The 24,413-nt window shown below is 57.1% G+C and overlaps 3 protein-coding genes across 5 annotated transcripts in view; 2 read left to right on the forward strand and 1 right to left on the reverse strand.

The window, feature by feature from the left end:
• NLRP12 (NLR family pyrin domain containing 12) overlaps nt 1–24,413 on the forward strand; it is a 726,895-nt gene that overhangs the window by 429,197 nt on the left and 273,285 nt on the right.
• Nucleotides 1,365–18,222, reverse strand: PRPF31 (pre-mRNA processing factor 31). Of its 2 annotated transcripts, XM_065899641.1 has the most exons (14): nt 17,682–18,222; nt 14,568–14,752; nt 14,419–14,479; nt 11,512–11,595; nt 10,833–10,930; nt 10,132–10,238; nt 9,248–9,417; nt 6,895–7,052; nt 5,741–5,830; nt 4,012–4,139; nt 3,851–3,923; nt 3,121–3,249; nt 2,924–3,022; nt 1,365–1,773 (listed from the first exon to the last, which is right to left on the reverse strand). In XM_065899641.1, exons 2-14 carry the CDS (start codon nt 14,742–14,744, stop codon nt 1,648–1,650), a joined length of 1,500 nt encoding a protein of 499 aa, XP_065755713.1. In that variant the 5' UTR covers nt 14,745–14,752; nt 17,682–18,222; the 3' UTR covers nt 1,365–1,647. The 2 variants fall into 2 exon arrangements, with proteins under 2 accessions (XP_065755713.1, XP_065755714.1); XM_065899642.1 differs by lacking the exon at nt 17,682–18,222 and having other exon boundaries at nt 14,568–14,753.
• Nucleotides 17,982–24,344, forward strand: TFPT (TCF3 fusion partner). Of its 2 annotated transcripts, none has more exons than XM_065899675.1 (6): nt 17,982–18,259; nt 18,772–19,030; nt 21,902–21,972; nt 23,424–23,493; nt 23,578–23,796; nt 24,187–24,344. In XM_065899675.1, exons 1-6 carry the CDS (start codon nt 18,237–18,239, stop codon nt 24,304–24,306), a joined length of 762 nt encoding a protein of 253 aa, XP_065755747.1. In that variant the 5' UTR covers nt 17,982–18,236; the 3' UTR covers nt 24,307–24,344. The 2 variants fall into 2 exon arrangements, with proteins under 2 accessions (XP_065755747.1, XP_065755748.1); XM_065899676.1 differs by having other exon boundaries at nt 18,183–18,259; nt 23,578–23,790.

Below are 24,413 nucleotides of genomic sequence, written 5' to 3' on the forward strand. Positions count from 1 at the left end.
GATTAAATCAGGGTTTCTCAGGATGGGAACCAGACATTAGTAATGCAAATTCCTGAGATGATTCCAACATGCCATTAATCTGATAAGAGGATTTTCTAGAGCAGTGGTTGTCAAAGTGTGGTCCCTGCATCAGCAGCATAAACACCACCTGCGAAGCTGTTAGAAAGTCACATTTTTGAGCCCCACCGTAGACCAACTGAATCGGAAACCTGGGCCCTGTAACCCGTTTTAACAGTCCTTCCAGGCAATTCTGAGGCATATGAAACTTGGAGAAACTCTAAGAGTATTCGGGACTGCAGGGCCAGGTGACTCAGATTCCTTCTTGAGATTCTTCACACCTCCTTGCCCCCTCCACCGTTCGATTCAGTCTGGCCAGGGGAGATGGGGACTCTGAAGAGTTTTGGACAGATGGCCCTTCCCTGGCACGCCCAGAGACAGAGATCAGCAAAGGTCATCACTTTTAAGCAAGGCTGATCTAAAGTTCAGGGATAAATCTGGGGAAACAGTTATGTGACCTGGAGTAATCTGGCCTTTGGAAAGAACCTCCCCGGTGTGCAGACTCTTTCATGTGAGGGAGGGGAGAGATTCAGAGAGGGCCTCTGAGGTCCAGAGACAGAGCCCTGGGCTGAGGGAGGGACTGGGGACCGGAGACACACACAGAGCCCCTAGTGGTGATGGGGGAGTCCCAGAGAGAGGAACAGAAAGAGAGAGATCTCAGATAGGACCCAGTGAGCCAGAAAGAGACCCCGTAGCATCACTCCCCCGAGGCTGGTCCTCCTGGGTAATTAAGAGAAGTGCTGACCGTTCAGGTAAGTGAGCAGCTGTGAAGCCCATCTCCCAGCGTGGGAGCTGGCGGCACGGCGCTCTCTTTACCAGGCAGGAACTTTCATAGCACTGAGTCCCTGCCAGGGCTGGGCACCTGTCTGCTCCACCCTGCCGGGGCTTGGCACACCAGGGTGCGAGGGGGAGTCGTCAGCAAACACTGGACAGAATAACAAAAGTGCCCGGTTGTGGGGCCCTGACGGTGAGCCCAGTGCTAAGTGCTTCCTGGGCATCTTTTACGTCCTCACAGGTGCGCCTGGTGGTTGAAGTGTGGAGGCCTGGAAGGCGGCAGAGGCCAACTGCATGAGATGCCACGACCACCCAGGGCGGCCTGCATTGAAAGCTGGGGCGTCAGAATGACCGGGGTTCTCTAAGGGGCCTGGAGATGGAGAGGGCTCTTCTCTTCCCGGGACTGCACGATGAGGAAGTGACAGACCCGGGGTTGGATCCAGATTCCAGGGAGCCCAAGCTCTGTCCCCCCAAACCCCGTAGCTCCTCAAATCACCCGTGTGTTCGACAAACGATCACTCGCCAAGGACAGATCCTGATAACGTGCTTTTAATTGCACTTATTCCAAAGGTATTTCCCTTCCCGGTTAAAATAAAAAAGACGCGTGATGAAGGCTGGCTGTGTGTGTGAGCGGGGCGGCGATCTCTGTGCTCCGGGGCCGGGCCTCCTCCCGTGCCTCGCCGGACAGTCCCAGCACCGGCCGGCACGGGGCGGCTCTCCTCGCCGGAACCTCCCAGCCCCATCCTGACCCCGCTCCCTTCGGAGAGGTGGGGCCTCTGTGTCCCTTCCGCGGGAGAAGGCCCAGGGCACCGCCCCTCAGGTGGACACGATGCCGCTCTTCTCACCCTTGACCTTGAGGAACTCGGCCATGCTGGAGAAATACTTCTGGTTGGCCTCAGCCACCTTCTTCTCCGCTGCTTGTGGGTTCACAATCTCCAGGCCCTGGGCAGGTGAGGGAGATGGGATGGGGTGGGGAGACGGGCCTGGGCCCTAACAATGCCCCCCACCCAGCTCCCCCAGCTCCCAGTGAAGGAATCATGAAATGTCAGGGGCCCACAGGCCCTTCCCAGTGGTCCTTGGGCTCTGGGCAAACATGTGGACAGTTTGCCAGCCCCCAAATCTCCCCCACCTTGGGAGATTCTGACTCTGTGGGCCGGGGGGTGGGGGAAGAGGGGAGGATCTGGGCATCTGAATTTTTAGCAGGTTCCCCAGGAGACTTTAAAAACACCACCATCGGAGAACAGCTGGTCCTATTCGGTTCCTGAATAAGGAAACTGAGTGCCAGAAGTAAGTGGCTTGCCTGCAGTCCCAGCACAAATTGCACCAGCCCCACCGAGGATTTAACGACCAGCTCCGGGGACCCGACGCGTGGCAGGCATCGTTGTGAATGTTTTACACACGGTGACTCTCATCTTCTCGCTGAGGCCTCCCCTGGAGGCTCCCCATCTCCCTTAGTCCTTTCAGTCTCCAGCACTTTCCACCTTCCAATACACTATGTATCTTAGTTATCTGTCCCCCTGCCACCCCCTAAGCTCTGGGAGGGCAAAACTTCCTGTCTCTGTTTTGTGGCTTTGTCCCGGCACGTGCAACAGCGCTCGGAATTTAGCAGGCATTCAGCAGACACCTGCTGATGGAGGGAATGAGCTGGTACTCCTCAGATCCCAAGGGCCACACCAGCGCTATTTGGTGGGTGAATGAACCGAGGCACGGACCCGACAGGTGAGTGACCTGCCCTGGCTCCATCCTGTGCTCTGGTGGTTGGCTGGGGTCCTGACTGCCCAGCCCACGTACCTAGGACCTTTCCTGTGCGGGGCCCTGAGGTGGCCCCAGCCACCCGGCTCTTGGAAGGTGGGGACCCAGAGCCTCAGGGAGGGACTGAGCCTGCTCGAGGTCATAGAGACCAACTGGTCCCTGGCAACTTCACCGAGTGCAGGGAACCCAGATGCGCCCTTCAAGGGCTTCATCGGTGCCTACTCCCCCCATGGCGGCCCCAAGAGGGGCCCTGTCGCGTGCTCATCGCGCAGGCGAGGCAGCTGGAGCCCAGGAGGGGAAGGGGTTTTCCCTGGGCCTCCTGACCCCGGGGGGCCGGTACCTGGAGCGGGGTGAAGGCCACGCTGGAAGCAGTCCCCGAGGAGCGGTCGCGGATGGTGGACTTGCCGCCGTACACCACGCTCTGCTTCTGCAGGGTCCGCTGTGGGGAGGGCCGGGGAGGTGCAGACTGTGGCTGGGGCCCAGCGCCCAAGCCCGCAGCCCCTCACCCTCAGCCCCCGCCCCAGCCCGCGGCCGTACCTGCAGCGTCTTGGAGATCCGGGCTTTGGTGGCCTCGTTCACCTGTGTCTGCCGCACCCGCCCGCTGCCCGACTTGCCCAGGTGGCCCAGGCTGAAGCCCAGGTCCTCCTGGTAGGCGTCCTCCTCGATCTGGTGGGAGGGGAAGGCGTCGGGTGCCAGCTGCCTCCTCAGTCAGCTAGAGGCCCAGGCACCCACCCCATCGGCCGGCCCTATTCAGGCGCCTACTGGGTCCCGAGTGCAGTGAGCCTTGCTGGGGCCCCAGCAAGGAAGTCAGGTCCCGTTACTGCTCCCTGAGCTCACAGCTGAGAGGGGCCGTGCGCGTGCGCGTGTGTGGTGTGAGAACTGAACTGGGTTTCCCTGATGAAAGGGCATCTGAGCTAGTTCCTGCAGCATCAGTAGGGTGATGCTCGGGTGACAAGAGCCTGGCAGGGGTGGAGCCTGGGGAAGGGCATGTGCGGGGCGGCGGGCGGGGGGGGGGGGGGGACCGCGAGACTGGGAGGCCTGCAGGGGTCTGATCCTGAACAGCCTCCAGTGCCTGGGTGGATGGGAAGCCTCGGGGCGAGGGGAGCCGGTGCCGGGTAGATGGGGAGGGGAGAGACTGGAGGCCGGGGTGGGGGAGACCGGGGAGGAGCCTAAGGTGTTGTCCCAGATCTGGGGGTGGGGGGCATGGCCACAGGTGGAGAGGAAGGAATGCAGCAGGGGGCGGGGGCAGAGCAGGGTGGGGTCTGACCTCCCCGAAGCTCATGCGGTTGGCCTGCTTCCGGATCTCAGTCAGCCCCAGCCGCTCCTTCATTTTGCGGTACCTGGGGACAGGGCAGGGGGTCAGCTGGGAGGGTGCAAGCCTCTTCCCTTCCCATTCCGTCCCGGCCCGACTGGTCCCCGGGGGGCCACCTGCGGCCGCCTCTCTTCTTACGCTGCCCGTCGAGGGGTGCAGGCAGCGGTTTCACCTGCTTCACGGGCGGCGGCTCCTGCCACTTGTCGAACTTGCGCTCGATCTCATCCTTCAGCTCGTAGCCCACCTGGGGAGGACGGGGTGGGGGTCCTGCAGCTGCTCGCTCGGGCCTGGCCTGTCCGCCCGTCCCCCTCGTTCCCACGTGGCCCTGGAGGACCTTGACCCTCTGGGCTCCGCGGGTTTAAGTCGCACCTACCACGCGATGCTCCCACACCGTATCGCAGGCTCAGCCCTCTCCTCTCAACGCTGCGCCCCACAGGCAACGGAGCAGACAGAGCTCCCGCGCCCGCTCCCCTGCCTCTGCCCCAGCTCTCCTCAGGTCAGTAAGTGGCGATGCCCTGGAGTCGGCCATACCCCGAGAGTCCCGCCAGACTCTTCCTTAAGGAAGGACCCCAAATCGGCCCCCTTTCAGCACCCCCACTGAGGCCAAGCTCTCCCCAGGGTGCGAGAGGCTGCACGTGATCTGCCCCCATCCCGCCAGCCTCCTCTCCCTGGAGCTCGCTGTGCTCCAGCCTCAGGGCCTGTGCACCGACTGTTCCCTCTGCTTGAGACACCCTTCCCCCCAGCATCCACGGGACTCGCATGCTAACTGCACTCAGGTCTATGTTAAACCCTCACCTCCTCGGAGAAGCCCTCCCTGAGTTCCAGGTTAATCAGTCTCACCTCCCTCGCCACCCCCAATGCCCCACATCTGTCTTCCCAGGCTTTACTCAGCACCACTGGACACACCGCAGACCTATCGCTTGTGTCTTCTCGGCCTGCCCCCAGCCAAAATGGAGATGGCACGGAGGCCGGGCTTTTGTCTGTGTGGTTCACTGCTGTACCCCCAGCATCCAAGCCAGTGGTCAGAGAGAGACTGAACCCCTGAACCCACGGTGCCAGGGTGGGTGCTTGGAAAACAATAATGCACAAGACAGAAAACATCTACTCTCCCAGAACAAGTCCGCCAAGGCACACAGGTTGATGGAATAATTACGTGAACAATGACAGTTCTGGTAGAGGGGACAGATCCTGGTGTAGTAGGCAAATAAATACCTCCCCCTCCCCCAAAGGTGTCCACAACCAACTCTCTGGTCCCTGCGAATGTGTCACTTTACCTGACAAAAGGGACTTTGCAGATGTGACTGGGTTAAGGATCTGGAAACGGGGAGAGGGTGCCTTAGATGATCAGTGTGGACCCAGTGTAATCACTGGGTCCTTAAAGAGTCAAAGGAGATGTGGAGACGGAAGCAGAGTCAGAGAGAGCTGGGAAGATGCTACGCTGGCTTTGAAGATGGAGGAAGGGGCCACAAGCCAAGGGACGCGGGCAGCCTGTGGAAGCTGCAAGAGGCAGTGGAGCCATCCTCCCCTTGAGCCTCCGGAAGGAATGAACCCTGCCAACCCCTTGATTTCAGGCCAGGGAACCCGCCGTGGCCTTCTGACCTACGGAACCCGAAGACAGTAACCCTGTGCCGCTTTAGGCCACTAAACTTTTGGTTCATCTGTCACAGCAAGCAGCAACGGGAAACTCGTACAGAAGGGGGAGGGGACGCTGACCTCGGTAGGGGCCACGACCAACACCCCCGCCTCTGCCCTGTTAGGACAGCGCTCGCCGTGCTGGGTCCTCTATTGACAGCTCTCCCTGAGACAGACCACATACCACCCGGACAGACGCCGCCCGCCCCTCACCTTCCCCTCCGTGCTCTCATGGAAACTGTCCACTCGGGCCGCCAGCGTGCACTTGGCAGCCACCAGCCGGGCCGCCTTCCGCCGGAGATCCTGGAGTCATGGACAGGAAGGCAGAGTCAGTGTGAGGATGCAATCAGACGGCAGCATTTCCACAACTCTAGCCCCCGTCTCCATTTCTGCCTGTCAGCATTTCACCTTTACCGCTATCACCTTACTGTAATAACGTGTTACGGTAACAAATCATCATCGTCGGTGATAATGATAACCTACTTCCCCGTTTTTGCACAGAAGGCTGAATTGCATTACTACAGGTGGAAGATTATCAAATACGGAGAAGATACCTCCATTAAAATTTAAAACATCCATCTGTGCATCGCCAAAAATGGTTTCATGTGCCACAAAAGGTAGTGGCCGGGTTCTGAGAAACACCACGATGGTGCCTGTAACACCCACAGCCCCAGGTCTTGGTGGCCAGTAGTAATGGTGATGGTAGCGATAATAACAAAGAGAAGAATAACAGTAATGGTAATAATGTAGTAAGCCAGCAGCAGCTAGGCGTAGCGGGGCATTTAACCCTGTCCTAAGAAGTCTGGCCTTGGCCCTGGCTCCTGGGTGGTGATCTGTGCTGGCAGGGGCCTGGGTAAGCCAGGGAACAGCGCTGTGACTTAGGGTGGGGTCTCTGAGTCACGGGGTCCCAGCCATGTCTGTGCCCCCGAGCCTCGGCAGAGACTGCGCCCCGAGGACCCTGCCCTCGTGCCTCCCCTCGGCCAGCGTTACTCGGGGTGCGCTCACTGTGATAAACCGTAGCCCTGGGTGGATCGGCTCAAGGTGAGCTCTCCGAGTCCTTCTAGTGGCCACTGAACCTGACCGTGGTCTTGGGAACCCCGAAATCACAAGCTTAACGCTTCCGTTGCCTTGTACGTGCGAGGCCTGACGTCAAGGCGTTTCGTACGAGTGAGTCCTCGTCTCGACCCCACTTACACACAGGGAGCCTGAGGGGGATCAGAACTCCAGCCTGGCCTGTGAGCTCCAGCGTCCTTGTTCGTACACCCCGTGCGGCCCGCCCTCCAGGGTCCTGACCCCGGGGACCCGAGGAGCAGCGGGGGGGGTGCCCTCTGGGGCACAGCGTAAGGTTCCGAGGGGGTGGGACTCACCGGGGGCAGGGACTGCACGATGTCGCTGTGGTAGATGTAGCCGGTGTGGGGCAGCACCGAGGTGGACGAGAAGCCCGACAGCGTCTTGCGCTGGGCCCCGAGCAGCATGATATTGCAGGCGGGCATCTTGGAGAGGTTGGTCAGGCCGCCGGCCACCCCTGCGGTGGGGCAGAGGGCGGGAGGGGCTCAGAAGGACCAGGGGCATGCGTCCGAGCCGCACCTCCACAGGAGAGCCCCGACGTGTCCCGCCTCCGAGAGGGGTTTGGAGGAGGCTCAGAGAGGTGAAGCAACTTGCTAGAGGTGCAGTGAGCAGACTGGCCCAACAGGAACACCTGACCCAAGTCTGCGAAGCCACACGGGCCCTGCTCGGCCTCAGAGTGGTTCTCACCGCGCGGTGGGCTCGCAACACCAGGGCCTGGGTGTGAATCACCTCTGGGTTCCCTTGAGCGTGTCTGCGGGCATGGGGGAGGGGAAGAGGAGCTGCAGGTACATATTGTAAGTAGTTCTACCTCTGAGGTGGGATTGCTGTGTGCAGGGCCCTGTGCTGGGCGCTTTCGAGGATTAGGTAAATGGTCTCATCACACACACGAGTCCTTGAAACTAGCCTCCAACACCCGTGCGGGAGCAGAACAGCCCCCATGGTCACTGACATCACCATCCCCAGAACCTGCGACTACAGTGCCACATGCAGCCAAAGGGACTCTGCAGATACGGGCAAGTTAAGGACCCCGAGAAGGGGAGATTATCCTGGAGGATCCTGGTGGGCTCAATGTAATCACGAGGGTCCTTAAAAGTAGGAGAGAAAAGCAAAGTCAGAGTGGCACGAGAGGAGACTTTCAAGACAGAGGAAGGGGCCACAAGCCAAGGGATGCAGGTGCCCCTGGAAGCTGGAAAAGGCAGGGAACGGCTTCCTCCCCTGACCCACCATAGAGGACCACAGCCCTGCCGACACTTTCATTCTAGCCCCATGAGGCCCACGGTGGACTTCTGACCTCCACAGCTGTCAGATGATAAACTGCGTCGTTCAAGCCTCTTGGTTCGTGGTCATTTGTTACAGCAGTCACAGGAAACTAGCACAACCCCCAACCGCCACTAGGGAAACTGAGGCACGTGACACCGTTTGCCCAAAGACGTGAGGTCAGCGAGGGGGGAAGCTGGATCCACACCCGAGCTTGTCCTTCCCCGACACCACTGCTTCTACCTGCAACTCCGCACACACCTGCCCCCAAGACTGTGTTATGCGCTGAACTGTGTCCCCCCCCCCCCGAATTCACACATTGAAGTTCTAGCCCTCCCCTCCCCACACCTCAGAATGTGACTGTATTTGGAGACAGGGTCTTTAAAGAGGTGATCAGGGACTTCCCTGGTGGCGCAGTGGTTAAGACTCAGCACTCCCAATGCAGGGGGCCCAGGTTCGATCCCTGATCAGGGAACTAGATCCCACATGCAAGCTGCAACTAAGGAGCTGGCGAGCCGCAACTAAGGAGCCCGCCTGCCACAACTAAGGAGCCCGCCTGCCACAACTAAGACCCAGCGCGACCAAATTAAAAAAACAAAACAAAACAGGTGATCAAGGTGAAATGAGGTCACAGGATGGGCCCTAATCCAATAGGACTGGTGCCCTTACGAGAGGAGACTAGGACACAGTCCCACATGGAGAGAAGACCACATGAGGACGTAGTGAAAAGGTGGCCGTCTACACACCAAGGAGAGAGGCTCTCAGAAGGAACCAGCCCTGCTGACACCTGATCTCAGTCTCCCAGCCTCCAGACTGTGAGAGGATAAACCTCAGTTGTTGAAGCCCCCCCAGTCTATGGTACTTTGTTACAGCAGCCTGAACTGACTAATACGGCTGCTTTATCAAACTCCCCGGGGAAGTGTTTCTTGGTTGAAGGGGCCAGGAGCCTGAGGGGGCACCCTGAGGCCACAGAGAGCCCCCGAGGAGGAAGGCACCCACTGCCAGGACCAGTGCCCCCGTCTTGTGGAGATACTGAGGCTCAGAGAGCTGACTTTACTACTGCCAGGTGGCCCCGTGGGCCCATGGCAGTGCTGGGAGCTGCTGGGATGCCAGCACTTCCACCAGCCACGCCGCCTCTCCCCTTTGCGGCTTGTCTGGCCCCAGCTCTGCTGGGGATGTGGGCGCTGACCAGGCTCAGGGCCCCCATCCTTTCTCCATGTCTGTGTGAAGAGCAAGCTGGCCGACCTCTGTGGTCTCCAGGAGAGATGAGAGGGTGGGGGCGAGGGGACACGGTCCTGGGGCCCCAGGGCCAAATCCCCATTTTACAGAAGAGGAACAGACTTGCCCGAGGTCACATGGCCCGCGGGGCCGTCACTGCGTGGGGACGGGCCTCACCCATGATCTTGGCGGCGGTGGACGCCCCGATGATGATGGAGAGGTTGGGCGCGATGAAGGACATGCGCGACTCCACGTACTCATAGATTCGGTGCTTGGAGGCGTTGAGTTCCAGCGCCATGTCACAGGCCTCCTCCAGCCGTTCCAGCTCCTCCTCCGATAGCTGCTGCCTGCAGGGTGGGGGCGGGGTGGGGGTGAGGCTGGGACGGACCCGACCTTCGAGCTTCAGCGTGTCCCGTCTGAGTGGCCCGGGAGCCCGCGTCCTCCCAGCTGCGTGTGTGTGCACACACGTGTGTGCGGCTTCACCACAGGTACCGCTCCTGCCGGCCCTGAGGCCTGGAAGCCAGGGCTGCTGGGAACCAGTCCTCGGTGGCACCGCACTGCCCAGTCCTGTCTCCGTCTGGGGGAGGCGCCCCTGCCCAGGCCATGCCAGAGCCGGGCCTCTGCAGGCGCTCCCTCTTCCTGAAACGCTCTCCCGCCGAGGCCCCCCACACCCTGCAGGCCGCAGCCCTGCTGGCCACCCCGGCCCACCACCCTGCCGCTTCCCTCAGAGCACGGTCACCGCTGCGATCAACCATTCCAGAGCTCTGCTCTGCGGTGACGGATGTCCCCTTCTCCTAGGCACAGCACGGACGCCAGAGGGGCAGGTGGAGAGCCGGCATTCACCCTAGCAAGGGGATGACACGCCAGAGACGGACACTTCTAATTACGGGCCTGCCCCTTGCCTCACCCTCGAAACCCTGGGCCGAGGCTGGCTTCTCATGCCCGGGGAGCCCCGAGCCCAGCACGGTGCCTGGCTTGCGAGCTGAAGTGCCCTATCCCCCTGAGACTGACAGCCATGCCGCTGGCCCAGACCGCCGTGCGCCAGCGGGGCCCGTGCGCACCCCTGGGTGGTGGAGGCAGTGACGCTGACGACCATGATGGTGGCGTTGGTCAAGATCTGCTGCAGGTTCTCGTTGTTCTTGCACTTGTCCAGGCTGTTGCCCAGCTCCTGGGGGGCGAGAGGGCAGGACGGGGGCCTGGGACTCAGGAAGCTCTAGAACCTCTCGCGCTCCTGCACCCACCCGATCTGTACCCGGGGCACTCCCCTGCCTCCCCCCACTCCTGGCAACTCCGCTGCTCAAAGGATCCGCACCGTCTGCCCCGTGCGGGCTGACCCGGAAGCAGAGCTGAACAGACGGGCCACCCAGGGAAGACCCGCTGCCACCACAGGCCTGCAGCCCATGGCCACTCAGAGTGCGGGTCTGACCGCATCACTTCCCTGGGTGGGCATCCCCTGCCACCGCCCCCATCCGCCCCTGGACTCATGGGGGGCCCTGCACACTGGTGAGCCCGCCTTCACTTTCCCTTAAGACCCAGAGCCTCTGCAACTCGCCTCCTCGCCCCCTCTCGTTCCCTGAATGCTCCAGGGCCTGTTGTCATCTCGGGGTCTTGGCACTTAGGACTGCTTCCCCGAGTCTCATCCCGTCTCCAGCCAAAGGCTGAGCAAGGGGAACCTTCCCCTTAAACCTGGGGGGTCCGAGAGCAGGGCCCTGCCGCCCCTTCACATTAGTGGCAGTCGGGGAGCCCACTTCTTCCCATTTACCTTGACGGTGCGGATGTAATCAAGTGCATTGGGGACCAGAGACTCCAGTTCGGGGAATCGCTTCGAGTACTTATCCCGGATGAACTTATGGATGATGTCTAAGGGTGACAGGGCGGAGAGGAGCCCAGTGAGGGGCAGGCAGACTCTGCTGGCTCTCCCAGTACCCATTTCCCCTTCTTCCTTCAGTAGCAAAACCCCTAATTATAGCTGGGCTCACGGACACACAGCACAAAGCTACATTTCCCGGCTGCCCTTATGGCTGGAGGCAGCCATGGGAGTTAGTTCTGATCTACAAGATGTGAGCTGAAGTCACATGTGCAACTTCCAGGCCACTCCCTCTTCTCTCCCATCTTTTTGCTGATGAGGATGTGGAGGTGATGGCTGGAGGTGGGCAGTCACCTTGTACCATGAAACAGATAGCAGATCAATGAGACAGAAAGAGCCTGGACTCCTCATCCAGACTTTCATATGAGAGGAAACTATGCTTCCTTCTCACGTAACCACTTGTTACAACAGCTGAACCTGGATTCTAGCTGATACAGGGGCTTGGGGGCAGGACCCCGGGAAAGGCCAGCAGGGAAGACGGCCTGTGATCCTGCCTGCCCCTCCCTTGGGGATGGGAGGAGGCTGTGGGGGACACGGGGCAGGGCTGTCTCTGCTTGCCCTTCCCGGCACTCACTCAGCTCGTTCTCGATCTCCACCGTCAGGTTGTTGGCGTCCACGATGACCCGGTACTCGGGGGCCGCCTCCACCGGTCCCATCACTGTGAGGATGAGAGAGAGCCTGGTGTGGGTGTGTGTCCATGCACCCACCCCGTTCCAGATCCCACAGCTCAGGGAGACTGGGGATGCAGCTGGAGGGGAGCAGGGAGGGGCTGAAGAGGAAACTGGGGGGCAGGTTTGCATATCTGCAAACCTCCCATCTCTCCCTCCAGGCCATTCTAGACTTGACCCCATCTCGCTCTGGACCTAAACCCTCCTGGGGCTCACCACACCCTTAGACGAACAGCCCAGCTACCTAGAGTGATGTTTGAGGCCTCCCAAAAGGCTGGAAGCTCTGCGAGGACAAGTACTGGGTCTGTTTCCTGTAGCTGCGCAGCTCCTGTTGCAGCCACGCCGTGGACACTTGCTGACTCAGCGACTGCAGTCTGGCCTCTGCACCTTCCTGGCCGCATCCTCTCATCGCACCCCCGCTTCATGTCATTCCAGCCATTAAAGGACTGATTACAGTGCCCTGAACCCTTGGCCTGCTTCACTCTTCTCTTGGCCTCTGAATACGCTGTTCCCTCTCCCTGGTACATCCCTTCCTCGTGTCTGTTTCTGGAAAACCCTTCAAGCGCTAATAATAACAACGATGATGGCAATGATGACAGTATTATCACGGGCAACTGACACACACAGGACTTACTGGGCATACGACACTGTTGTAAGTGCCTTACGGGCATTAACTTATTTTATCCACAACCAGCCAGGGAGGTTGGTGTTAAATCAGGCCAACGTTGCAGAGAAAGAAACGGAGGGACACGGCCTGATGGCACAGAGCCAGCAGACGGCAGAGCTGAGATCTGACTCCGAGTCTGCGCTCCGAATCCCGTTGCTCGAATGCCTCCATGTCCTTAAGGCTCACGAGGCGCCGAAGAACCCCTCCCGCACCTTTCAGGAGGGGTCAGCTGTCTCTCTGTGCTCCTGCCACACTCTGCCACATCCAGTAGACACCATCACCACCCAGTTTGAGGCGTTTCATGTCCACCTTCCCCACCAGACACGGGGTGTGACTGGGTCTGACTTAAAATCCCCGAGCCTGGCCCACACCAGGAAATGTCACTTTTATGATTCCCCGTGACTCCCTGGCCTGGCATTTGAAACCCTGCAGGGTCTGGTGCCCTGCCAGCCTCCCCACCACTATGGATGTCCAAGGTTTTGCAGGTGCAGCTCTCTTTCCCTGGGCGCACCCCCCGCCACCCCATTCTTGGCCTGTCATGTGTATTCATGCTTCAAAGTCCAGCTGAGACATCAGTTCTTCCCTGACCGTGGCAGGGTCAGCCAGCTCCTCCTGTGGCTCCCGAGTGTCCTGGGCTCCCTCCATCCCAGTAGGCGCCGCCCACCAGTAACTGCTCCGCCAGCCCCTGAGCGTTCTGAGAGCAGAGGCCCACACAGGCCTGGCCCGCAGGGCGCCTCACGAAAACTTTAAAGAAAGTTTTAAAGGTTTAAAGTTTAACCCTGGTGGTGCAGTGGTTAAGAATCCACCTGCCAATGCAGGGGACACGGGTTCCAGCCCTGGTCCAGGAAGATCCCTCATGCCGTGGAGCAACAAAGCCCGTGCGCCACAACTACTGAGCCCGCGCTCTAGAGCCCGCGAGCTACAGCTACGGAGCCCGGAAGCCACAACTACTGAAGCCCGCGCGCCTAGAGCCTGTGCTCCACAACAAGAGAAGCCACTGCAATGAGAAGCCCGCGCACCGCAACTAGAGAGAAAGCCCGCGCGCAGCAACAAAGACCGAACGCAGCCGACAAGTTAATTAATTTTTTAAGAAAGAAACGATGGAACAAGTGAGTCTCCCTGAAACTCTGCTCTGACTATACCATTCCTGTGCCAAAAAGCTTCCCTTGGCTTCCCGCTGCCTAGGAATTCAAATCAAGAGCTACAGCTTTCCAAGAAAAACAGGGGTGATGACAGCACTGCCCTCCTAGCGCTGGGCTGAACACTCAAGAGACAGCCCAGCTTTGCCCAGAGTTAGAAGTGAGGAGAGATTTGAATAACTTTCACGGATACTGTTTTATATTTTCACGGTTACTTTCTATTTAACAAATGATAGCAGTTTTCCACCCACAGTAGCAATATCTTTCCTTCTTGGGTAAACTGAAGGAAAAAGTATGTGGATTTAAAAATGTGAAATAGGGCTTCCCTCGTGGCGCAGTGGTTGAGAGTCCGCCTGCCGATGCAGGGGACACGGGTTCGTGCCCCGGTCCGGGAAGATCCCACATGCCGCGGAGCGGCTGGGCCCGTGAGCCATGGCCGCTGAGCCTGCGCGTCCGGAGTCTGTGCTCCACAGCGGAAGAGGCCACAGCAGTGAGAGGCCCGCGTACCGCAAAAAAAAAAAAAAAAAAAAAAGTGAAATAATAAGTGTTTTACAGGTGTGGCAAAACTCTATAACTGATCAGGTTATCAATAAAGTTTGGGAAGCCTTGAGATAAATCCTATCACAATTAGCCAGCACTCAGCACAGAGCAAGGACTTAAAAAGTGTCAGCTACAGGGACTTCCCTGGTGGTCCAGTGGTTAGGACTCTGCGCTTCCACTGCAGGGGGCCTGGGTCTGATGCCTGGCCAGGGAATTAAGATCCCGTATGCTGTGCAGTGCGGGCAAAAAAGAAAACTTAGAAAGAAGTTGTCAGCTTTGGAATGCAGTACACTCTTAGGAGAGAAGGGGACTGGGCTGGGATGGAAGAGAAGAAGAGGGCTCTGGCAAAGGGTGACGGGAAGGGCCAACTTCCAAAGTCACCAGCAGCAAAGGAGCCAAGGGGCCTGGCCGGAGCAGAGCCGGGGCGGGCGAGGGCGAGGGCGAGGGCGACGGGGAGGGAGAAGTACCTTCCGAAGCTTTGGCCTGCTTGCTGATATACTCCTCAATCTTCAGCATGATCTCAGCGAACTGTCCGGGGAGGAGCGGAGAGTCAGAAGCCGGGACTCTCCAGGCAAAGGAGCTGCTGCCCGTGTCACCCCCCAGGAGCTCCTCTCACCATCTTGCTGTCCCACAGCTTGGCGATGCTCTTGACCGAATCTCCGGAAAGATCCAGCTGGGTCTCCTCCTGCACATCCTCGATCGCCGGCTCCTCCTCTTCCTCCCCGTAGCTTCCTCCTTCCTCCTCTTCTGCCGCCTCCTCGAGGTCAGCTAGCAGCTCGTCGGCCAGAGACATCCCGAGGCCTGCGGGCAGGGCGAGCGGGATTCCCACTCATTCCTGGGACAGGCCTCCCCTGCCAGGTGGCCCTGGTCCTTCTTGATCAACCTCACCAGCATGCAGGCTCCACAAGGACAGGTACACTCTTCTGCTTTTTTCTCTAGCTCCTAACTGTGCCTGACACATAACAGATGCTCAGGAAACGCCTGCTGAATGAATCCATGGACCCACTTCCCAGAACCAGATGGTCTCCAGTCATAACCCACACTACCCACCCTTCTCACCTTCACTTCACTGGACAGGACACTGCACACCCCTCACACCACCACTTCACTAAGACGTAAAAGATACATCCCCTCCCTTGATAAGACCTCTCCTCACATCCTTTCCTTCCCCCTCACCAGCAGAGGCCCCTCCCCACCAACTGTTGGGCCCCAAATGGGTGACAGACGTCCTGATCTCCTCAGCCATCGGGACAACCGGGCAGGGCCTAAAATGTCTAGAGCCTCCAGGCCAATCACCTCGGGCTATGAGCAGCTCCTACCCGCCCCCCCAGGTGCTGTACAAATATTAGTATTTTCGGTGAATCCCACACAGTGGAAAAGGCTGCAAAGGCTGCGATACACTACTCTACAAGGTGCAATCCCCACCGCTCTGTCCTCCCCAGTGCTTTTTTTTTATTATTAAAATAAGAAACGCTCCCTCTTCCTGTTCTCCTCTTTCAATAAGACAAATGTAGGGGGAAGCGGGGGAGAAATAAATGTGAGACTGGGACGGACATATACACACTAATAGGTATAAAATAGAGAACTAATGAGAACATGCTGTAGAGCACAGGGACCTCTACCCAATACTCTGTAAGGACCTATATGGAAAAACAATCTAAAAAAGAGCGAATATATGTATGTGTATAACTGATTCACTTTGCCATACAGCAGAGAGTAACACAGCATTGAAGACCAGCTATACTCCAATAAAAATTTTTTTTAAAAAAAGACAAATGCAACATGTACACATTACTATATAAAAAACAGATAACCAGTAAGTACCTACTGTACAGCACAGGGAACTATACTCGGTGTTTTGTAATAACCTATAAGGGAAAAGAGTCTGAAAAAGAACAGATAGGTACATGTATATGTATAACTGAATCACTTTGCTGTGCACCTGAAGCTAACACAACATTGTAAACCAACTAGACTTCAATAAAAAAGTGAAATTAAAAAAGAACTTAAAAAACAGGGGAATTCCCTGACGGTCCAGTGGTTAGGACTTGGTGCTTTCGCTACTGTGGCCCCGGGTTCAATCCCTGGTTGGGGAATTAAGATCCTGCAAGCTGCGTGGTGCAGCCAAAAGAATAAAGAAATAAAATAAAATTCACAGAAAGACAAACGGAGGCTGCAAACCTCCACGTCCCCAGAGGCTAAGGGGGTGACATAAGTGAGAAGCAGGCTGGGGGTTGGGCAACTGGGGAAGTGGAGCCTGGAGAGCTAGGGAATCATGCCCGATGTGAGAGCTCAGCTGACGCGACGCTTCAGACACGCCCTGCCAGTGGGAACACGGGCTCCATGTTGCCAGGTTTTCTAATTTTTTTCAAGAAAAGTAAGAGAGTCCGAATTTTTATGTGTAACCTCCCAGTTTGAAAAGTTTCTTTTTAAGTGGCTAATTTAAACAGACCACCATGGCAAAGGCCAAACTAAACGACTACAGGAAAGATTTGGCCCTTGAGCTGCCGGTTTAGGACCCCTGGATGTTCGGTTGTCTCTGAGCTCAGTCTCCCCTCATACCCTCCTTTCTCCCTAAGATGCAATGTCCCCTTTATACTCACTTCTCTTTATAAGACACAGCTTTTCCTTGTAAACGCACCCGTGTTATCTCACACACACCTTTCTCTAAAACTCTCGTGACTCTTGCTTTCTCTGAACAAGAGGAACTCGTCCTTTATTGGACATGATCTGCTCTCCATACATTAGACTCAAGTATCTCTTCTTATCCTCTCTTCTCCGTTTCCCCACTAAACTGTCTGTCTGTTCACCGTTATATCTCCACCATCTAGCAGAATCTCTAGCACGTTGTAGGTATACAAGAAATATTGGGCAAATGAATGAATGAACTTTATTTAATCCTTATACCAACCACATTACGGTTTCCTTTCTCCGGCTCTCTAGATATATTATTTTTTCATCCCAAAGGTAAGGGCACAAACATTATTTCTTGCAGCCTGGGTTATCTCTGACCCTGAGACTAGACGCTATCTTGCTGTTATACATCCTATGAACCCTTCAGTTCACTTCAACACTTGAGATTCTCTAAATTTCTAACATTTTGTTTAATGTCCATCTTCCCCATTAAGCTTAAATTTGTAAGGAAAGAGGGACCGTGTCCATTTTGTTCATTGCACACTATTTCCATCGCCCAGCGCAGCACGTGGCACGGATTAGGTACCACGACTTCGCTTGATGCCAGCCAACCTCTCCAGCCTCAGCCCCCGCCACTATTCCCCATGCCCCTGAATCCTTCTCACACTTTTTTCGCTTACCAACTTCTTCCCCTCACTTTAGGTCTTCATTTCCTCCCTTTTTACCAGCTCAACACCTCTTCATCCTTCAGTTCTCATATTCCAGCTCCCTGACCCACGCACCCCACTCTAGAGTAGATAAGTTGCTTGGTGATATACACCCCGCACGCCCTGTGTGTACCCTAAAGCACTTCACACATTTGTGGTTATTTAAGTAACTACTTGATTAAGCCTGTCTCCCCAGGCACCATGCAAAGCGCTAATAGGGCCGGGAACGATTTTTTGCTGCCGCTATATCCCCAGAGCCTTAACAATGTAGGAGCATTTGAGACCTTTGGGTAGTCGGTCTACGAAGGCCCGCCTTTCTCCTTACACACTTCCTCCTCCAGACCCAGGAAGCCAACCTCCCGCCCTTCCCTCGTCTCCATCACACTCACCTCTTCTCTTCTCGCACGACGGTTTCTAAGAAATTAGCTTCCCAGCAGCGGTCGACGCTCACTGATGATGTTTCAACCATGCGCCGTCGTCGAAGCAAAGCTGCGCTCTGATTGGCCCCTGCACCGCGTCTTTCCTGGCTGCGTTTGGAACAACAACTTTATTAGCACCTGCCGCTAGGCGGAGAAGGAATGATCCGGAGAGAAGAGGGGCTTTATCCGGCTCACGCCCGCTGTGGACTGAGCCTGATAAGCGGAGAATCGCCATAGTCTGACGACAGGGTGTCAAGACAAGAATAAAGTCGAGGGCAACTCAGACCACTGGTGGAGGAGTTCGACGAGAAAGCAAGGCTTTCAGCCAGGAGTCGAGGTGGAGGTGGAGGGGTTGGGGAGCGGAGCCGGAAATAGGAAACTACAGCTCCCAGAAGGCGTAGCGGCAAAGGTCCCGGATGCTGGGGTCGTGAAGCCTGATGGGAAAGGTAGTTTTGCGAGCGACTTAACCTAGAGGTTAGCGAGGTTGGAAGTTCTGAGGCCCGGGGCGCCCGGAGTCGGAGAGAGATGGAACTGGAGCAGAGAGAAGGGTGAGTGGATTTGGGGAAAACTACGAATCCCAAAAGACATTGCGGCTGCATAAGCGCGGTCTTCTGCGCTGAGGACTGACGGGGATTGCAGTTCCTGCAACTCCTTTGGCTCATAACTCTTGTAGGGACTGGGGTCCGTACTCGAGCATACTGGGGGAAAAGGCTACGGGTCTAGACTCCTGGATCTGACAGGCGAGGCGGTTGGAGGTCAGGACTCCTGGGCCTGAGTGAGGGCTTGGGGGGCTTGAACTCCCCGTGGAACTCGGGGAAGAAGGGTCTGGAAGTCTGGACTCCTTGATACTGGGAAGCGGTTGCTGGGGCCCTGGACTCCTGGATCCTGGGAGGAAGGGGTCGGGGCTCGAACTCTTCTGGATCCTGGGAATGGTGGGCTGGGGGCCTCGGACTCCTGCATCAGAGAGAGGAGGGGTCTGGGAGTTGGGCTTCTGGTCTGTGGGAGGAGGAACTAAGGGCTAGGTAGGTACTCAGGGTCCCTGAACCCACTGACTCTACAGGACCATGGCAGCTGTGGGCTTTGAAGAGTTCTCAGCGCCGCCAGGCTCAGAGTTGGCGCTGCCTCCTTTGTTCGGTGGCCACATCCTGGAGAGCGAGCTTGAGACAGAAGTGGAGTTTGTGTCTGGGGGTCTGGGTGGCTCCGGGCTCCGGGAGCGAGATGAAGAGGAAGAGGCAGCCCGGGGCCGGCGGCGGCGCCAGCGGGAACTAAATCGCAGGAAGTACCAGGCGCTAGGTCGACGCTGCCGGGAGATCGAGCAGGTTGGTGAGTGTGGATTCCCCTGTTTTGGGGTCCCCTGGCCTCTATTGCCAATCCTTCCCAGTCTCTGCCTGTCTAGATGCCCAGCCTTCCTTGCCCGGCTGAATGAATTTTCCATTCACTTATCCATTCATTATTAATTTATTTAGCACCTATTATATGTCAGGCACTGTGCCAGGCACCTTGGAGAGATGTCTTCTCTAGGAGCACCATCTGACAACCCAGATCAGCTCACTGATGTTTCACAGGTGCCTCTCTTGCTGCCCACCGATCAAACTTTTCAAATCTCCCATACCCTTGACATCATTCGCTCCTGTCCTGTGTGTCCTGCCTCTCAGGTGTCTCTGGGGTCCTTCTCCTCCCCTCCATCCCCACGCCTCTGCCCAGCCTCAGGTTCTTTCTGCTGAATCACTGCATTAGCCTCCTTGGTGAGAATGAGGATGGAGCAGTAAGCAGGGCCCAGATCTTGAAAGGCCACAAACACCAGAGCAAGAGGTTTGGATTTTTTTTTTTTTTTTTTTTGAGAGTGATGGAGAGCTATCAAAAGGTTTCAAACAGGGGAGGGACAGGGTCAGTGCTTGAAAGACTCTCTGAATTTGGTTGGACTCTTTTGCTAGGGCCGCTGTATCAAGAACCACAAACGGATGGCTAAGTAATAGAAATATACTGCCTCACGGTTCTGGAGACTAGAAGTCTGGGATCAAGGTGTCAGCGGGGTTGGTTCATCCTGAGGGCTGTGAGGGAGAATCTGTTATCTGTTCTAGGCATCCTCCCTAGCTTCTGGTGGTTTGCTGGAGATCTTTTGTGTTCCTTGCTTGTAGATCTCTGCTTTCATCTTCCCGTGCTTGTGTGTGTGTGTATATCCCAATTTCTTTTAATAAGGATGCCACCAGTCATATTGGGTTAAGGCCAATCACCTCATTTAACTTGATTACCTTTGTGAAGACCCTGTGTCCAAATACGGTCACATTCTGAGGCACTGGGAGTTAGGACTCCAACACACCTTTTTTGGGGGGACACCATCCAACCTGTAACAACGGTGTTGGGGGAGTTCTGGAAGGGGGCTGGTGTAGTGGCCCAGGCAGGAGAGGAGAAGGCTTGAGCTAGGGTAGAAGTTAAGGAGAGGGAGAGAGAGAGACGACTTAGAGAACTAATAAGGAGGTGAGGTTTGAATCAAGTCTTAGATTAAGTAGGAACACGTCAAGCTGGAGGGAAATGTACATTTAGGACTCTGTGTGGCGTAGGGCTTACTCAGGATTGGAGAGGTGTCTGGTCTGATGGGGACGCTGGGGAGGGGACTTGAATGCCAGGCTGGGGGCAGTGGGCTTGGAGCAGGGTCAGCTCCAGGCATTATATTCCCCTGAAGCTGCACATACCCTGAACCTATGCATACCCTGTGGCCAGCTGTCCCAGTCCTCCCTACGGACCCAGCAGACAGACATACAAACACACACCTGATGACAGTTAACCTGATGACGTCCCTAGCAGTACTGTTTGGTGTTTTTTGTTTTGGTTTGTTTGTTTGTGTGGCCTGTGGGATCTGAGTTCCCCAACCAGGGATCAAACTTGCGTCCCCTGCAGTGGGAGCGTGGAGTCTTAACCGCTGGACCACCAGGGAAGTCCCTGCAGCACTCTGTAATATGGTTTTATGTACGTGTTAATATAAACTTACATAATATACATAAACCAGATACTATGTATCTTTTACTGGGTAGCTTTTGCCTCCGCTTCATCCTTCAGCTCACCCCAACCTCTCTTCTCTCCATGACCACTCCTCTCTCTTCTCCCCCCACCACCCCGTGATTTCACGACTCCTCACGTCACTGTGTGTTCACAGGGTCTGACAGCAAGGGTGGTGCTGTCAGAGCGGGCACTCTCACCTGTGAGCACCCACTGCGTGCCAGGCCTGCTCTGGGGGCTTTACGCAGGGACATCTGGGAACTCTTTCAGCGCCCCCCAAGCAGCAGGTACCCTGAGCCCTCTTTAACAGATGGATGCTGGGGTCCAAAGAGACTCAACCATTTGCTCAAATGGAGTTGCATTTGAGCCCCTGCTCTTAGCTCCCCCGTCCCCCGCCAGGAATACGTTGTTATTATTCTCCTTTTACCAGTGCAGAAACCTGAGGCTCAGAGAAGTTAAGTAACTTGCCCAAGGTCACAGAGCTGAGAAGTGGCAGGCTGGGATTCAAACCCAGGTCTTTCTGACGCAGGAGCAGAACCTACTCCTTCACGCTTGGGCACACATCTCCTCTGATGACCTTAACTAAAGCGGCCACCTCCTGCCCTTATCTCCAGCATATCTACCAGTTTGGTGTCCTTCAAGCACTTTATCACTAGGTGAAGTCATTTGTTTAACAGTATTTAGGGAGCACCCCCTCTGCCAGGGTCTGCTCAAGGCACCGGGGACAGAGGCACAAATCCTGGTCCTTTGGGGCTTCTGTTCTGTTGGGGGAGACGGAGAGTGAGAACACTGCATAGAGAGAGAGGCTATAGGCGATGGAAAAGTGGAGCTGAGAGGGCGGGGCGGGGGGGGGGGGACGCTCTGGCGTGGGAAGTGGGGGAGGGGCTGCTGCAATTAACGAGAGGCCTGAGCAGGTAGCCTTTGAGTGCAGCCTTTGAGAGAGCTAGGCAGGCACCTGGGGAAGAGCACGTGGAAAGCCCCCAGGACAGGACGGTGTCAGGGGACTCAAGCGTGAGCCTGGAGGCCAGCGTGAGCAGCGTGGACGAGGGAGAGAAGCAAGAGAGGCAATGAGGAGGGGGAAGGAGCGGACACAGCGGGCCCTGGGGGCCCCGGGCCAGTCGCCCTCCAGCGGGGCCCCGCGTGTTGAGCATGCAGAGTCCGGCTGACCTGTGTTTGCTCCCACCTCCCCGCAGGTGAACGAGCGGGTCCTGAACAGGCTCCATCAGGTACAGAGGATAACTCGGAGACTCCAGCAGGAGCGGAGGTAACCCCTTGCACACCTGCTCCGGGCCTGCATCGCTTGCCTCTGCTCCCCAACCCCTGTCACCACCACCTTGGGCCTTGGAAGAAAGCTGAGCCCTGGGCCTTGGGGGAGAGGTGTGCTCCCTTTGTAGGGAGTGTAGCAGAAGGCAGGAGACCAGACTTAGGGTCACAGACTCAGCTTCGAGCGCCGTTCTGCTGTGTGACTCAGGGCAAGCCACATCCCCTCTCTGAGCCCCAGTTCCCCATCAACTCAGGCTTAACACTGAGATCACAAGGCTGCTGAGGGTTAAATGGGAGCCCACGGGGGACGAGCTCAGCTGAGCCCCCCGCCTCGGATCACCGCGACCCGGATGGGAAGTGAGCTCTGGGGCCGGCCCGCCACTCCACTGGGTCCCCACCTCTGTGAAACGTGGAGAACAGGCCTTATGACAGAGTCTCCATGATGCCGAGACCCCCGGTCAGTCCTCAGCCCTCCACTTACCTGACCCAGTGGATACACCCTCTTCTTTGAAGCACTTTCTTGGCCAGGTCACTCATCTGCCTCAGTTTCCCCTCCTCCCGGCCACTGATTCCTGTCTCTTTGCTGGTTCATTCTCACTTCCCCAAACCCTGAACCTGCAGTAGCCAGGGCTCAGCTCCTGGGTCCTCCTCTTGTCCACACCTGTGCTGTCCAGGATGCTAGCTGTAGGTGGTGACTTTACTTTACATTGAAGCGGAATTTTAACATTCATTAAAATAAATGTCAATTCATTCAAATGAAATAATTGGAAATTCACTCCCTCAGCTGCCTCATTTCATGTGCCTGGTGGCCACGTGGTTCAACTTTCATCTGAATTAACTAAAATCAAGCGAAATTTAAAATTTCCATTCCTCAGTCACTCTCACCACGTGGCAGGCGCTCAAGGATGGTGACAGATGATCAGTGGCTTCCGTGGTGGATAGCACAGAGAGGACAACTGATACCTACTTGTAGAATAAGAGACTGTGTGCGTGAAACGCTCCACCCAGGCGCTGGCTTATGGGGACCATTTAATTCAGAGCTTAAAACAAACAAACAACCAAAAAGCTTTTAGAAGCAGGCGTGGGGAAGAGAAGGCAGCATCACCAGTGAGAGTGCTCCGGGCCCGCCTCCCAGGGAGTAATGAAAATAATAACTTACGTTTGACCGTTTACAAGCCGAGTACTGCAGAGCTGTCATCAAGCTGCAGTGTCGTGGTCAGCGGGCCGCCCAATGGGGTTGTCACCTCCAGATTACAGAGCAGGAGCGGAGGTGCAGGTCACCTGGTCCTGCCCAGAGCCCCACTGGCTGTCTCAAGTGCTTGCCACTCGGGTGTCTCAGACCTTCTGGGTCCAGGACAGCCTTGGCTTCAGTCAGAGCTGGGCTGTCGTGGGCCCCCTTCCCAACCGCCAGAAGATAAAGCTGCCCCCCCGGCGGCTTCTCTCCGGCCGCAGGTTCCTCATGCGAGTGCTGGACTCCTACGGTGATGACTACCGCGCCAGTCAGTTCACCATCGTGCTGGAGGTGAGTGCGATGCGGTCACGGGTGGGCTGGGCGAAGCAGGAGCCCAGGACGCAGCCTTCACGTGCCCCCCTCCCTGTCCGCCAGGACGAGGGCAGCCAGGGCACAGACGCCCCCACCCCAGGCAACGCCGAGAACGAGCCTCCAGAGAAAGAGGGGCTGTCCCCGCCTAGAAGGACGCCTGCACCCCCAGAACCTGGCAGCCCGGCCCCTGGTGAGGGGCCCAGCGGGCGGAAGAGGCGGCGAGCACCCCGGGACGGCCGCCGAGTGGGAGCTGCGCTGACTCCAGAACTGGCCCCGGTGCAGGTGGGGGCAGCCTGGAGTCCAGGGGTCCGCAGGGCGGGACTGGGGCTCCTGGGCTTCCCTGCTGCGCTGCGGGGGGGCGGGGCCGGGCCCTGCAAGGCTGGGAGAGCTGGAAGGCTTGGACAGGGCTGGTGTTGGCCGGGGAAGGAGAAAGCATTGTAAGACGCCAGGCAAGGGGCTTGCGTGGAGGCAAGGAAGATGTGGAGGCAGCTCTGGGGAGAAGAAAAGATAACCAGGGAGGGTCGGCAGCAGAGGAGGGAGAGAAGGCAGGGGAGGGCGGTGACACTGCAGGGGATGCCGGGACTTCTGGTGAGGTGCACAGAGGACACCGTATGGCCTGGGAAGGAACAGCGAGGCCGGGGCCCTTCTCACACCTGTTCTCATCTCCCCCAGATTAAGGTCGAGGAAGACTTCGGCTTTGAAGCGGACGAGGCCCTAGACTCCAGCTGGGTTTCTCGGGGGCCGGACAAGCTGCTGCCCTACCCCACCCTGGCCAGCCCCGCCTTTGACTGACCCCACCCCCACCCCAGTAAACCAACCCCTACACTCGCCTCGGCCACCGTCCACTGCTTCCACCTGCAGCCGCACACACTCAGACGCTGGGTGTGGTTTTCACATCT

This window comes from Phocoena phocoena, chromosome 20 (genome assembly GCF_963924675.1).
Source record: "Phocoena phocoena chromosome 20, mPhoPho1.1, whole genome shotgun sequence".
Lineage (NCBI taxonomy): Eukaryota > Metazoa > Chordata > Mammalia > Artiodactyla > Phocoenidae > Phocoena > Phocoena phocoena.

What these genes read in the sequence shown, in the direction of transcription:
- PRPF31 (XM_065899641.1), bottom strand. Translation starts at nt 14,744, where the DNA reads ATGTCTCTGGCCGACGAGCTGCTAGCTGACCTCGAGGAGGCGGCAGAA. An exon ending in TCGTGCAGTCCCTGCCCCCG is followed by an intron (nt 5,831 to 6,894) that starts GTGAGTCCCACC and finishes CCATGACTCCAG; the next exon opens with GATCTCCGGCGGAAGGCGGC. An exon ending in AAGAAGAGAGGCGGCCGCAG is followed by an intron (nt 3,924 to 4,011) that starts GTGGCCCCCCGG and finishes CCCTGTCCCCAG; the next exon opens with GTACCGCAAAATGAAGGAGC.
- TFPT (XM_065899675.1), top strand. Translation starts at nt 18,237, where the DNA reads ATGGAACTGGAGCAGAGAGAAGG. An exon ending in GCTGCCGGGAGATCGAGCAG is followed by an intron (nt 19,031 to 21,901) that starts GTTGGTGAGTGT and finishes ACCTCCCCGCAG; the next exon opens with GTGAACGAGCGGGTCCTGAA. An exon ending in AGTTCACCATCGTGCTGGAG is followed by an intron (nt 23,494 to 23,577) that starts GTGAGTGCGATG and finishes CCTGTCCGCCAG; the next exon opens with GACGAGGGCAGCCAGGGCAC.